General features: G+C 38.9%; 2 protein-coding genes across 4 annotated transcripts in view; one reads left to right on the top strand and one right to left on the bottom strand.

The window, feature by feature from the left end:
• LOC140482338 (ly6/PLAUR domain-containing protein 1-like) overlaps nucleotides 1–2903 on the top strand; it is a 54543-nt gene extending 51640 nt beyond the window's left edge. For both annotated transcript variants that reach the window (XM_072579639.1, XM_072579640.1), the window contains exon 4: nucleotides 2458–2903. In XM_072579639.1, coding sequence (XP_072435740.1) covers nucleotides 2458–2693 — 236 coding nt within the window. In that variant the 3' untranslated portion in view covers nucleotides 2694–2903. The remainder of the gene's footprint in view (nucleotides 1–2457) is intronic.
• A 91-nt stretch (nucleotides 2904–2994) lies between these two features.
• Nucleotides 2995–15108, bottom strand: part of gpr39 (G protein-coupled receptor 39) — a 136466-nt gene continuing 124352 nt past the window's right edge. For both annotated transcript variants that reach the window (XM_072579637.1, XM_072579638.1), the window contains one exon: nucleotides 2995–3560. In XM_072579637.1, coding sequence (XP_072435738.1) covers nucleotides 2995–3560 — 566 coding nt within the window. The remainder of the gene's footprint in view (nucleotides 3561–15108) is intronic.

Below are 15108 nucleotides of genomic sequence, written 5' to 3'. Positions count from 1 at the left end.
TAACAACAGTAAATATTTGTACTGCACAGTCTATTGATTAACTTGTGTCAAGAAATCAAAAACATTTCTGTGTGATCCTTAACTAGAACTCCACTCTAAGGTTTTAACTATGGTATGTACTCACTCATACTCCTCCCAAAGCTGATAAAATGCAAGAGTTATTTGTTTAACATTGTTGAATCAGTGAGCAGGTTTGGGTAGTTAAATGTTTTGAAGTGAATACCTGTCAGAGCTCACTTTTGCTTTTAATGGAAGTGGGATTAGGGAACGACCAAACTGCTTGCAGAATGTGGGCCACTCCTTGGAACATTTAAAGGAGATTTGCATGTCTCCATTTTAACATCATTATTATTCTTAACATTTACACACCAGCTTTCATGAGGATTGTGAAATCCAGTGACTAAAGGAAGATATGACAGAAATTGACTTTCTGCATTTATAGCACTGCTTGTGGGACCTAGAAAAGCAGGATTAGTTTACTATCGCTCAACAGATAGCATAAACTGTATAAATACTTTGCCCGTCCCCACATGACTGTCTGACCATCAATCATCCACAAATCCTTTAAAAGCAGATCCACTTTTAAATTCATAACAATCCCTATGAAACCCACAGGGCCGAATTTTATGCCAGGATATGTTGCTCAGTTCCCTATTATAAATTCAGTCTCGAGTAGACCAATTTTAAAAAAAAAGAAGACTGGTCTTCAGCAATAACTTGCCTTAATGAACAGAAAGTGGGACTTCTGTCCCACGGTGAGAGGAATCCCCTACCCAAAAGCTCCAGGCAATCTGATTGGCCAGCATTTTTAGTAGTCTCAACAGCATTAATAGAGAGGACAAGGCCACCAGACAGTAGCAAGCCAAGGCTTTTGAACAGAAAGGAGTCAGAGAGCATGAGAGGGAGGGGTATAAGGGACATGGAGTTGGTTGGATTATGGAGCTCATGTGTGTAGGCACCAACGGCAGAGGTACATCTTGGAGGTACTCACTGCTCGCAAGCCATCCCCAAATATTGTATCCAGCCTTTTATCCCACCATTTCAAGAAAAAAGTTCACCCAGTCTGCACGGTCAGCTTAATGGCTTGCTAACAAAGTTCAATTACCAATTAACAATTCAAACTTTCAGAGCAGGCTGCTGATTTCAGCAAAAACTCCAGTTCATATTTCCTGGCTTTCCAGCTGTTAAATTGCCTTGCCCTATTCCAGTTTCATCTACATATTGTTATTGAACTCAATGAATCCCTGAGCCCTGCGATAGTTCATCTCTCTTTAGGATTGCCATGAGGTTCAGAATAGGGACAAATGTGATAATCAGGCATGTTTGATTTATGAATGTAGACTATGCTGCCAATTAATTTTCATGCGCATCTAAAGAGTAAAGTGCTTCTGTTCACAAGTTAACGCTCTATTAAGAGAATGAAGTACATATATACAGTCATATTGATGTTCACACATTTATGTTCATATTTAAAATATCCACAATATTTCAAAAATATGTTTTGGTTAGCAGAATTAATGTAGCTCCAATTTCTGTGAAATGTCTCAAGTAAAGCATTTAAAATAAAAATGTTTCTTGAGGGAGCTATTCTGCACATCCGTCAAGACAATAAATCGTATATTTCAGTATTCAGAGTCTCCTGTAATAATTGCTAAATGCATTGCTACATATTTGTTACCCTTCGGCCTGGGAATTTCTTTGGAGCTGCTCCCATTCCTTTGCCATAAGTTTGCAAGAACAGCAGAGGTCCTCAAAGCTAAACTTGCAGTAGGGAAGGCTTCAAAACAGCTAAAGTCTAGTCACCAAGTATTCCATCCTACGGATAGCCGTAGCCTACAGGTTTTGCAACAATAAAGTGAAAAAAAATCTTGCCGTAAGTTTTAACTGAAAACAGTCCCAAAAGACTGATAAATTGAATTACAAAGACCTACAGATTATCTGGTTAATATTTGATGTGTTCTCATGGCGCTGCTACTGTTTAAATGCAATGATACTCCTTTCCAGACCGATCTCTTCACTTACACATTTGTCTCCTTAAAAGACAGGCTGAAGATTCCCCTTCAAATTCAATACGACTTCAAGGTCCAGGAAGGTCCAGGTCCCTTTTCAACACTAAGGCTAGAATGTCTTTTCCTACTTTATGTACCAGGTTAAGAAGATATACAAATCCTTTCAAAACTTAGGGATCCTTTTCCAGTGACCAAATTCTCCATTACAGTGTCCTTATAAGGGCTGGATGGAGGCTCAAAGCTTAATAAGTCTTCCAGAAACTCCCAGTCCAGATCAGATTCTAACTTATTATCCAACTCATTTGCCACACTGAGTGACAGCAGGAATGTGGCAGATGCGCTAAAGATTTTCAAACTCATTTATCTTTATATAACAGTGAATGATAGAATACAGAATAATAGTGTAAAACTGAAATTCATCTTAACATTGCTGTTTTTCTACTTACAGGAGTTATGTATCGGAAGTCTTGCGCTGCTTCTACATCTTGCCTCATTACATCTGCAGGCTATCAATCATTTTGTTCTCCAGGAAAGGTGGGATCTGTGTGCATCAGCTGTTGCAACACTCCACTCTGTAATGGACCCCGTCCCAGAAGAAGAGGAAGCTCAGCGATGTCTTCAAGAGCAAGCCTAAAACTTTTAGCTGCAGTTGGAATACTCACATCAGCAATTCTTCCAACATAAACATATAAAATGAAGGAAACGCAAGTGTCACTATTGATGTAGGAGTTTTGACATTTCCTACCTTGCTTTGCTGTCCACATTTCACATGCTGTGTAACAGCTTACATTACTAATAACTGAGAATCACCATCTAAAAGCATTAAAAGACCATATTCTTGACACAGAGACAATTGCCAATTCTGTGGTTGCTTTATTGAAATTTTACATGGTATTATAAAAATGACTTTTGGAAAAATCACTGACAGCACTTTGAAAAATTTCTGTCTGGTTTTTGCTTGATATATTTACATTTTATAAGAGCTTCATATCTCAGTTTCATTGACTCCATTTGGCTGCTGCGTTAGGTGTAGCTCAGATATGATTTCTGTGGAGGGAAGCTTTGGGTTAATGTTCAATAAGCTGGGCCCTGAAACTGAGTTGGCAGAGTTAAATCCATCTGGCTTTGTTGTTCGGGTCTTGCAGTTTTGATGTGACAATGGCTCAAGTTCAACACCTGTGTTCGAAAGATCCTTATTGCTTTTCTGCCGTGAAGAGTTGTATTTGAGTGTGGCATGGAGTAATGACCTTCTGGAGTGGGGGGTGCTGCCCTTAGTGGCATGGGTTCTCTTTAGTGTCTGCATGTTTACATGCTCTATAGGCTTACAGTGTAGTACCTGCATGAAAACTGCCCTGAACTGCTTAGAGGACAGATTATACAACAATGGATTTAATACTGAGCTGAGATAAAATAAAGTATCTGAAACAGGCAATAGGGTTATAAAAGCTCTGAAATATACCGTTGTCCACTGTGACTTTTCTTTGGATGCTGCCATGATACGACGTATTTGCAATGGAGTCCAACACACAGCTAGGGCAACCACAATGAGCACTGTAGAAAGAAAACAAAATGTTTCTGCAAAAGTCTTACAGTATCACCTCTGTTCATAAAGCATACATTCAAACAAGCCATTGAAGTAGTGACCTAAGCTTAGAAACTACCAGAAGCCAGTTCCATTTGTCATGCATCAGCTCTGAAATGGTGCAGAGAAGAATGCATGGGAAGTATTTGCAGATACATGCTGAATATATATTTTAGTCCTGCTTCCGTGTACTGTGTACTTAATAACTAAAGTGACTTCTTAACATGATGATGTGAATAAATATCAGCAAGAACTAACTCTGATCTGAACTGTCATGTGAAACACAGTCTTCATATTATTGATGTGCTTTATTGAGCTCCAAGATAATAAGTTGAGTGATATTATCAGTTTGCCATCATAATAACAAATGAAGCCAGTCAATGAACAGTATCAATAGTCAGTTTAGCATGTACTGTAAGCTTATTTTTTTCCTTACACAATGTGTTTATTAGCTGCATAAACATTTTGGTTTATTACACATTGACTCAATTTTCAGTGTATGTCAATGGATTGAGCAATCAGAATACCCACCTAATGCTATCTATGAGAGGTACAAACCATTTAGTAGTCAGGATTTGCTTGCAATGAATTGGCAAGCTGCCTGTACAGGCAAATTATGCTTTTCCATGTGTACGTTCAGAAAGAAACAGAGACATTTTATCATGGCTGGTTCCTATTCCAAAATTAAAGTTATTTTTGCTTTAGGTGGCAGATGTCAATTGAAGTTATTTTTTGCTTTAGGTGGCAGAACTGAAAGGTTGTGGTTAGGGATAATAAGCTAGTTGGTGAGCAAGGTTGTATTAACTCCACTACACATACACACACATAGATAAATATAACATATATATAAGATGTTGTACACCTTTATGGTTTTATATATATATAAAAAATATATAAATGTACACATACAATATAGTCTTCACTTTGTGTCCCTGCAGTTACCAGAGAGAGGAGACATCCATTCTTGAAATTGATTTAAATTAAAATCCAGATATCAGAGGTCAAAGAGAAGTGTGTAATTACACAGCGCCATCCAAATTCCCCTGAGTGATTGCATTTAAAAAAACAACAACAAATTTTAAGTAAAATATATCATGTTGAATTTTGAAATGGAATTTTCACTTTGATTCACAAAGCTGACTAAAACCTGATCATAAATTATTACCTTTACGATATAATTAGTTGTATACTTTAGTAAAATAGTTCCTGTTTGTTTAATAGCCAGTACTGTACTATTACCATCATTCTTCAGGAATGATAGAATTACCTGTGGTGCTGATGAACAATATCTGCCCGAGGCAGTTATTTTACTGTGCAACATCTTCTAAAGCTTATTTCAGCACTTCTATTGGATTTTCTAACATCTCCATAGCAGCTTAACAGCTGCCATATTTTATACATTACGACATGAGAAGAAGATATTTAGAACTGTGAAATTTATCCAATTACAGAGATACAAAAGAACTAAAAAAACAAAAAAAGAAAGAATGCCACTGTTGCAGTAATAGATCTGGGCTGGCACTTCATAATGATACGTTCCTGCTTCTAATTCACTGCAATGAATAGGAAATCCAGTTTACTGACAGCCCAGTGAATCATTCAGATTTATTAATTACAAACAATAACTTGCCAGAAAAGGTCTCTTTATCATTTTGCCTGTTATTAAAACAGAATAGTGTATTAGTTAACAAAATATCTTACCACAAACCTATTTTACCATTCTTTCAAAATGAAATTCATTGCTCCTATTTATCAATTGGTTTAATTTGTTTCAATACTGTTCAAAAGATTTTGTCAAAAGCAGGAATATTGTGGAATTACCACTCCAAATTGTTGCTAGGACACTGCTATATATGAGAAAATTCTCAAAGCCTTTAAAACTTTTTATATTGTTAAATTTGATAGGCTTTGGTATACAAGCATGAAAAGTGTATGAACTAAGATAATTACTGATTTGATTGCATTGGTGTTATGCTCCTTTTTTTCCATATATGGGTGATATAAAATTTGGTTACTAAAAGAAGAAAACCCAGAATCACCTTAGGAGCAAGAAAACATTTTGACCATTGACATTTCTGATAATTTTATCGAATGAATAAGTTGCTTTTTTAAAAAAATAAAATCCTAGTCAAATATAAGTGCAAAAGTAGTATTTACAAAAACCTGTTTAATAAAACTTGTTTTTCATATTAACTGATGAATTTTACAAATTCCATGCATAATTATATTTGAAAATTGAAATACAATAGAGTGAGGGAAGAAAGAAAAAGTAATGACTTAAAGCATTTTAAAGTGTACTTAAGTGGTATGGACTGATAATAAAGCACGAAGTGCTTTCTCCACATTTATGTGATTGCACAATTCAGTATAAATGGAAACCAATATAAGCAATCTGGCTTATTGAGTTTCATCCCAAATGCTGGTAAAGGATGCTGCACAATGCTCATAACTTACTTTCTGTCCCTGAGAAAGTCAAATTAGAGACTGCTACTTCTGCCTGCCTTGATCTGCCTCCTGTTGAGTGAACAATGGCATAGAAGCTTGGTACAAGTTTTCTTCAGTGACATTCCCTGCTGATAGCATTTGGAGGTGGCAGTATGAGCTTGTAAAAGGCTGGAACTTCAAATTATGGTAAAAGCAATCAGTGAGCACCAATTTGGCTCAGTTGGTAATAGTGTGTCACCTCATTTCAGCAGCTAACACTTTTGCCTTCTGAGTCAGGCTGTGGATTCAAGCCCCACTGTAAACCTGAGCACAAAGGCAGAAACGTCACTGCTGAACTGTTGGGAATGCTTTTCTTTGGATAAGTCATTAAATCAAATTCCTGTCTCCCTGCTCAGGGAAACAAAAGATCCAGCAGAATAATTTGTGAAAAACGGAGTAACATATGCTTGCACTCTTGCTGATATTCCTCTTTCAGCTAATACCACTAAAAGCAGTTTACCTATATGGGCATTTACTGAGCATGTGTCTGCACAGTAATTTCATCAATTCATTTAAAAACCATTTGGAACAAACTGAGGACATGATAAGGTGCTATCAAAATGGTCACTATTTTGTTCTGTCTTCATCTGGTAGGACATCTCAGCCTTTAATCTAAGTCTCCATCATAAATTGTACTAAATTATTACATTAAAAATATAAAAGAAGAAAAATTGATAATTATTTATTGTATAAATATATATTAATACAGTGAACCCTGATTTTCAAAGACTTTTGTTTCTTTCTCAAATTGCCTCTTCAAAGTAGCAGCAAGCAAATTTCTTTTAATAAAAAACTAAAATAATTAAATTTGAATTATCTAATTGATTGTATTGTTGCCACTAAATAATGAGAAGTTTAAACCATTTTCAGAGGTTTCCCTCTCCAAAGATGTTGCCTGGACTGACTGAATTTTCCCAGAATTATCTTCTTTTCAGATCTACGGAATCCACAGTCGCTGCTTTCATAGCCTACTGTCATTATATGACATGCAATTAACTTATTTCCTCAGCCTACTACAGGTGTGATTCTTAAAAAAAGGTTATAACTTCAGTTTTCGTGTGTAAGTTAGAACTTCAGAAAGAATTTGCAGTTATATAATTCATTATAAAAATTGCTCAGAAATGTCACAAATTCTGCAATGATAGTGAATTATTTTGACATGTTGTTCTTTTATTTGGATGAATGTAGCAGTCATTTTGTGTACAACAAGGCCCAACAGCATTGAGACGTTTGACCAGTCAGTTTTGGTTGAAGGAGAAACAAAGACTACAGAGGTTCAGTGATTAGCACTGCTGCCTCACAGCACTTAGGGACCCAGGTTTGATTTCAGCCTTGGGAAACTGTCTATGTGGAGATTGCACATTCTCCCTGTGTCTCTGTGGATTTCCTTTGGGTGCTCCAGTTTCCAACCACAGACCAAAGGTGTGCTGGTTAGGTGGATGGTCATGCTAAGGTACGCATAGTGTCCAGGAATGTGCAGGCTACATGGATTAGCCTACAGAGATAGGGTGAGGTGTGAGTCTGGGTGGGATGCTCTTTGGAGAGTCAGTGTGGATTCAATGCTGCACTGTAGGAAGTCTGTGAACAAGATTTAGCATGTACCCGAGCCAACAAATCTGAAAAAGGCACTGTCCCTTTGGAAGCTCTCTCCTCAAAATGGCATTCAAGCATTAATTAGATTAGATTACATTACAGTGCGGAAACAGGCCCTTCGGCCCAACAAGTCCACACCGACCCACTGAAGCGCAACCCACCCATACCCCTACATTTACCCCTTACCTAACACTACGGGCAATTTAGCATGGCCAATTCACCTGACCTGCACATCTTTGGATTGTGGGAGGAAACCGGAGCACCCGGAGGAAACCCACGCAAACACGGGGAGAATGTGCAAACTCCACACAGAGAGTCGCCTGAGGCGGGAATTGAACCCGGGTCAAAGGCGCTGTGAGGCAGCAGTGCTAACCACTGTGCCGCCCACTACCACCGTGCCACCCACAAATGTACAAATGTACACCATGCCACCCATTAATGTACATGTTCAAGTTATAGCACAGACCATTATTTTCTGACCAGAAGTAGACCTGTAGTTCCTAAAATCCAAATTTATTTCTTCTAAACTCCAGAAATGAGGAAATGTGCAAGGGCGAATAATTACTTCATGTACAGTAACTCCACATAAAAGATTTAACTGGTCTTTCATAATCAGTTCTCATCAACATAGAAAATATTACAAAAACAAAGGTCACATAGCAAAGCAACTGTTATGACATGGGGTAAACCCTCCTACTAAATTTAAAACCAGCAACACAGAATGGATTTATTCCGTGCAGTAATCTGCAATTAACAACTTTATTTCTTAAAGTATAACAGAGAATAATTAATTAACCACTATTTACAATTTCTTCCTTTAACCTATCTTTTAACTTCCCTTCTATAATACTAGTCTGATAAAACTCCCAATTAAGATTTACAAAACAATACTTCTTATTTCAAAACCAGGCAGCTTTCATGCTTCTATTTGGATCTTCCTGTGACTTCTTTTCATCTTAGGAACCTCAATACCTTAAGGTTACTGATCAAAAATGTACTTTTAAGCGAGCTATTTTTCAAGCAGTTTGTTTACATTCTGGGCTTGGCAGTTTTCCTCTCAACTGTTCAATTTTCCCCAATTTTATACCCCAAAGCATCAGATTGTGTCATTGGTTTTTAAGATTGCCAATATATTAAATTCAAACTGGATTAGAGTTTAATATTTTTGGGGGTATAATTTAAACTGATTGGCCAAATTTGAATTTGTTTTTGTCTCCAGGCAATGAGCTAATCGAATTGTTCATCCAAGTGTTATATTGTTGCCTTATTGAGAACATTTGGTGCTCTGTCTGGTAGTTCTGCTGCTTTTAACTCTCTTAAAGTACATCCACATCTTCATAACACAACTAATAACATAACTAACAGAAAGTGCTGGAGAAACTCAATAGATCTGTTTGCATCTGTAGAGACGAAAACAGAGTTACCATTTCAAATCCAATGGCCCCTGCTCGGTTATAAATAGAAACCTGAAGCGAACAACTATATATTAAGAATAAGGACAGACTTGCACTTATATTGCACCTTTCAGATCTGTAGAACAAAATGCTCAATTAGTTTTATTCTTTGAAGTCAGTTACTACAGAACAATCTACTGACAGGAAGGCCCTACAGACAGCAATGAGAAGAATAACCAGTTTAGTTGTTTTGGTGTCATTGAATTAAAGTTCAATATTGACCATTCTTTAAAAAGGCATACATTTTTTTATATTAGATAAAAAGTGATGAGGCAGGATTTGAGGATTCCTTAATGATCACTCATCACATATAAAAGTAGACAAAATTCAGGCATAACATGTTCCATCTTAAGTTTTACCCAGATTTCCTGAATTTAAATCCTGCTCAGTTGCACTGTGGATAGACCAGAACCTTAAACAGAAGGTTTTCAGTTGAATATTGCTGATAAGAGAGTGTGTTGTCAAAGTATTTTTGTCTTGCACTCATCAGAGTAACCACAATAATGCTAAGTTTCAAAGCATCATAACAGTTTATACTGCAGGAGCGAAAGGTGCTGGTTGGTGGGCAAATCAACTCTAATTGGCTGAGGCATTACCATGGAGAAAACAAAGAGGCATTAGAGGATCCCCAAGCTTCTGGATCATTTAAATAAGCTTACAATGTTTAAACCATGTTCCTTATGATTTCAGAGATTTTGTCATTATGTATGAATGTCCGAAGCTCTTAGCAAGCATAAATGAAACCACATTACAAACTTGACTGATTATCTAAATTGGTTGTTAACTAGATCGGCTCTGCAATCTCTCAAAGACATTCACATCTTTTCTAAAGTGCGATGACCAGATCTGGATGCAATACTCTAGTTGGTATATAAAATTCATTATTATTTCACGACTTTTGTATTTTGTGCCTCTATTTATGGAACTCAAAATCCCACATGGTTTGCTAACCATATTCTCAATATCCCCTTCTACCATCAAAGTTCAAATAAAACCTGTCATCAAGTTTCTGTTTATTGTTATATTTTTAAAATTACTGTATAACTTCAGAACAGATTTGGACAACAAAATTGAAAAATATAACGCATTGATAAATCTTCAATACCTTAAGGCAAGACGTTATAATGTCATATACAGTCCTACTGGCAATTGCTCAAACTCTGCAAACATGCATGTTCTGACAAGCAAAGGTGTAGAAATGTGTATATCCTTTTAAAATTTTGTTCACAGTTGTGCTCAATATTACATAGTATCTAAAATATGTTCCAATCCACATAATGAATAAAATTTCTGAAATAATCAAGTTGAAAAGACTCAAATGTTTGTTGGACAGGGGTATAAGAGTAATGTTACTGAACTTTGGATGGAAGCTTATAGGAATTTGAATGATGTGAGCTTTAAAGTGTGGTAAGGACTATCTTGACATTGAGATCATCTCACCTCATCTTTTACACTTTTTCATAAGTGGCATGGTGAGATTCTTGCCAGGCAGTGGCAAGATGATGATTGACAATGAGTAACGTTTGTTAGGATTCTTTCTGATGGCTCAACTTGTCTTACTAATATTCCAGGTGCAATCTTATCAAATTCACCCAATAAACTGGATGGCAGAAAAACCCAACAAAGAAACTACTGCGGGTGCTTGGCAGTTTCAGATCCCCAATCGCTCTAAACGACCTCCATATTTGACACCAGGGATGAACACCTCAGCATATATTTCATGGGTACTAACCACAATCACAATCCATGAACTTGGGCATCTGATTTGCGCCAGCTCAAAGAACCCTTATGACACATCTCTGTTCCACTTCCCAGTCCTGCATTTCACTGGCACACCTTGGGCTGTACTGGCAGCTCTCATTATTTTGCTGTTGCAAGGGTACTTTGCTCTGAGGGATGTGTACCCAACATCTAGATTGGAACAGGTTCCTATCTGGGCTCTCTGTAATATCGCTCTCTCGTTTTGAGCCTACCTGGATTTCCACAGCTTTCCTACCTTGCAAAACCTTGCCTTTTTTGCACTTTGGGTCCACAGTCAGAGGTATCAGGCTTATGTTACTACTGTCTTGTTGAGCCATTTAGCACAGACACAAAGCCAGAAAGCTTGTCCTGATTGTCTGCAAACCTGAATCAAATCAAAGGAATAGAGTTCGCTCAGGGGTTCCCAGCACAGTAAATCAAGGAAAATCTCTGGTACAAGTCCATGCCTTGCTCAGAAAAGTCAGAGTCAGGATGCTCTCCTCATAAGAGATGAGTTGCTGAATTATGGTCAGCACACTACCCGTCTTGACTTTTCTGCAAGATTATGGACAGTTTGAATGAGAGGGAGGCTGACATTACATAAGATAAAAGTGGGTGACCCACCTATTAGTATTAGTCTAGATAGGGAGGAGTCCTGGGGGAAAGAATAGAAGGCCATGCAGGGTTAGAGATGTCCTGGGTTGTGGTGAGTGAGGCTGGGTGGGGAAGGTATCGACAGTAATGAGAGTGGTAGAGCATAGTGCCCAGCTGGGAGCTCGGTACTGTAGATGAGATGGAGTGAGTGTGAGGTGTCGCAAAGAAGGTGGCGGGACTTAGCCTGACAAAGTGGAGAAGATCATTGATCTTCTTTCTTAAGTGCTGGGTATTCCTCCAGATGGCTGAGACTGTTCTAACTTGGGAGGCAATCTTGGACTGGGCTGACATAGACTGGTGTCTTGGCTTCCACTACTGTTTCTGGGGAAGAGGAAGTCCCATATTGGCACCAGCCTATCCAGCCGGTCATGAAAGCAGGTCCGCCTTTCTTCCCATGCTGAGGGCAAATGTCAGGAACCTTGCGAGGCAGCTCTGACCGACAATGCTTTCCTGGTTGTACCACCGTGATTTGAAGATGCAATTTGTGCCAGGAATACCAGTCATTTCTAAGATGTCCAGTGACTCAAGAGCTGCTCTGGGAATGACACATAATAAGATGAGGCTGGGAACAGCAATTGATGTGATGAGTTTGAGAAGATTCTGCAAGAGGACTCACTTGGCCTCGTTGTGAGAATTCCAATAACAAACACATCGTGGCTTGCATTTAGCCAAAAAAGGCAAATTATTTCACCCAGGGCCTGAGACTACTCTGGAGATATGAATTTGAGTAATATATTGACAGATAGGGTAATGTTAATTTAATAAACTGATAAACCTGAAACAAAATGCAAGGTAATGCTGACTTGGAACTACTGGGTGGTTTTAAAAGTCTATCTTTTTTTGCTCTTGGCCATCAGGGGAGGAAATCTACTGTCCTTAACAAGCCTAGATCACAAGGGACTTCAGATCAACATTATGGTGTGGCTAAACTGACCTTTAAAATGACTGAGCAAGTCACACACTGTTTTAAAACCAATACTTCATCGTAGATGTGTACCTATGAGCAAAACAAAATCATATTGAAACAAGTTGAGTGCCAAAGCAAAATAACAATGCTTTGTGTACATGAATGAAGTTATAACTGGTCTTCTCTCACTTTATGGCTTTATATGAGACCATTCCCACTATGACTTCCTCGATAGGTCCACGCCTCTCCACCAACCCATCCTCCACTCCCTGTACCTTCTCTTGAAGCCACAAGAGATGTAGAAACTGCACCCACATTTCCCCACACACCTCTGTCCAAGGCCCCAAAGGATCTTTTTCACATCGGCAGAAATTTTCCTGCACATCCAAACACCTCACCTATTGTGTCCATTGCTGTCAATGTGATCTGTTCTACAACAGGGAGAAAGGATGCCAGCTCACGGAATGCTTCAGGGAACATCTCTGGGACATACCCACCAAACAACCCCATCACCCTGTGGCTGAACACTTTATCTCCCCCTCCCACTCTACCAAGGACATGCAAGTCCTGGGCTTCCTCCACAACCAAACCCAATCCACAGCGACTGGAAGAACACTTCATCTTCCGCCTCAAGACCCTTCAACCGCACGGCAACAAAAACAACTACACTAGTTTCCAAATCTCCCCTCCCACTCCACCTCATCCCAGATTGAACCCTTCATCTCAGCACCACCCTCTTGAACTGTCCTATCTATCCATTTTCCTTACCACCTATTCATTCCACTATCCGTAAAGACCCATCACTATCACCCACCCCAGCTACATCTACCTATTGCCTTGCCAGCTACCTTCCCCTCCCACCCCCACCCTTCTATTTATCTCCCAGCCCCCTTTCCCCACTCCACCACATTCCTGATGCTTGATGCTTGATGTATTGATTCTCCTGCTCCTCAGATGCTGCCTGATCTGTTGTGCTTTCCAGCGCCACACTTTTCGACGCCCATGAGTCTTTCCTAAGTTTGACTGTTTGCAGTTCTATATTTAAGGAGGACAGCTGAAAGTCATTGAAGATGTATATATTATGTATATATTACAACATCTATTTACCGACTCAGTGTCAGGACTTGGCTATACAGTTAAATGTAATGAATGGAAGGGATAGATTTAATGAGTAAAGTGACACTTCCTAATTCAACACTTACTTTTTTTAACATTCTGTGTGGGAACATGCACAGATGCATATGTTCTGAGAAAATATTTGAAACTCAGATTTCTTCCAAACTGCTGTGTACCTCAGCTTAAAATTAACCATCTGTTTTCCAGCCATTGCTAGCTGCAATCCAAAATGTTAACCACAGATTAAAATTTCAACTGTTTTTTGTTCACTTGTGGAATGAAGGTGTCACTGGCTGGCCAGCAATTTTACTGTCCATCCCTAGCTGCCTTACAGACACCTTGATTGTACTTAAATCTGCATCACATAGAGATCTAATTGCATGATACAAGAGCAGGTCAGAGGCTGGGAACACTGTGGCGTGTAACTTGTCTTCTCGCTCCCCAAAGACTGGTCTACAACCTACAAGGCACAAGTCAGGACTGTGATAAAATACTCCCCACTTGCTTAGATGCATTTCCAATAGTACTCAAGAGGCTTGACAACAGCCAAGACAAAGCTTGACTGGCGCAATGTCCACAAAAGGTGGCTCAATGGTTAGCACTGTTGTCTCATAGCGCCAGGGATTTGAGTTCAATTCCAACTTCGGGCAATGCCTGTATATAGTTTGCACATTCTCTCCATGTCTGTGTGGGTTTCCACCAGGTGTTCCAGTTTCCTCCTGCAGTCCAAAGATGTGCAAGTTAAGTGGATTGGCCAAGCTAATGTTCAGGCATGTGTAGGTTAGTTGGATTAAGCATGGGAAATGTAGTGCAGGGATAGGGTAGGGGGATGGGTCTGGATAGGATGCTCTTTGGAGGTTGGTGTGAACTAGTTGTGCCCAATGGCATGTTTCCATGCTGTGGGAATTCCATATTTTTTAAAAAATCCACTCGCTCCACCACCAATGCTCAGCAGCAGTATGTACTATCTACAAGACGCACTGCAGAAATTCACCAAGGATCCTTAGCATCTTCCAGACCCATGACTACTTCTATTTAGAAGGACAAGGGCTGTAGATACATAGGAACACCACCATCTGCAAGTTCTCATCCAAACCACTCACCATCATGACTTGGAAATTTATTGTCTTACTGTTGCAGTTGCTGGGTCAAAATCTGGAAATCCCCCCCCAAAGGACAATGTGAGTCAACCTTAAGCCGGAGGATTGGAGCAGTTCGAGCAGTCAGCTTGCCAGCAGCTTCACAAGGACAACTAGGACAGGCAACAAATGCTGACCAGCCAGCAACACCCATGCTCCACAAATAAATAAAAAATAGTTCACATTTTAACCTGAGGTTAACATTTTGGATTAAAGTTGGAAAAGAGGAGGTTAATTTTAAGTTGGGGCACACAGCTTAAAATCAGAATTTTCTCAGAACATATACATCTGTGCCTGTTCCCACATGGAATGTTAAAAGATATACAAAAGTATTGAATTAGAAATGGTCACTTTACCCATTAAATCTATTCTTTTCATTCATCATGTTCAACTGCTCTGTAAGTACTGCCTAAGCCCTGTCAACTCTAAT

Source organism: Chiloscyllium punctatum, chromosome 10, assembly GCF_047496795.1.
Source record: "Chiloscyllium punctatum isolate Juve2018m chromosome 10, sChiPun1.3, whole genome shotgun sequence".
Classification (NCBI taxonomy): domain Eukaryota; kingdom Metazoa; phylum Chordata; class Chondrichthyes; order Orectolobiformes; family Hemiscylliidae; genus Chiloscyllium; species Chiloscyllium punctatum.
Note: the sequence above shows the minus strand (reverse complement) of the source record. Positions and strands in the feature narration are given on the sequence as shown.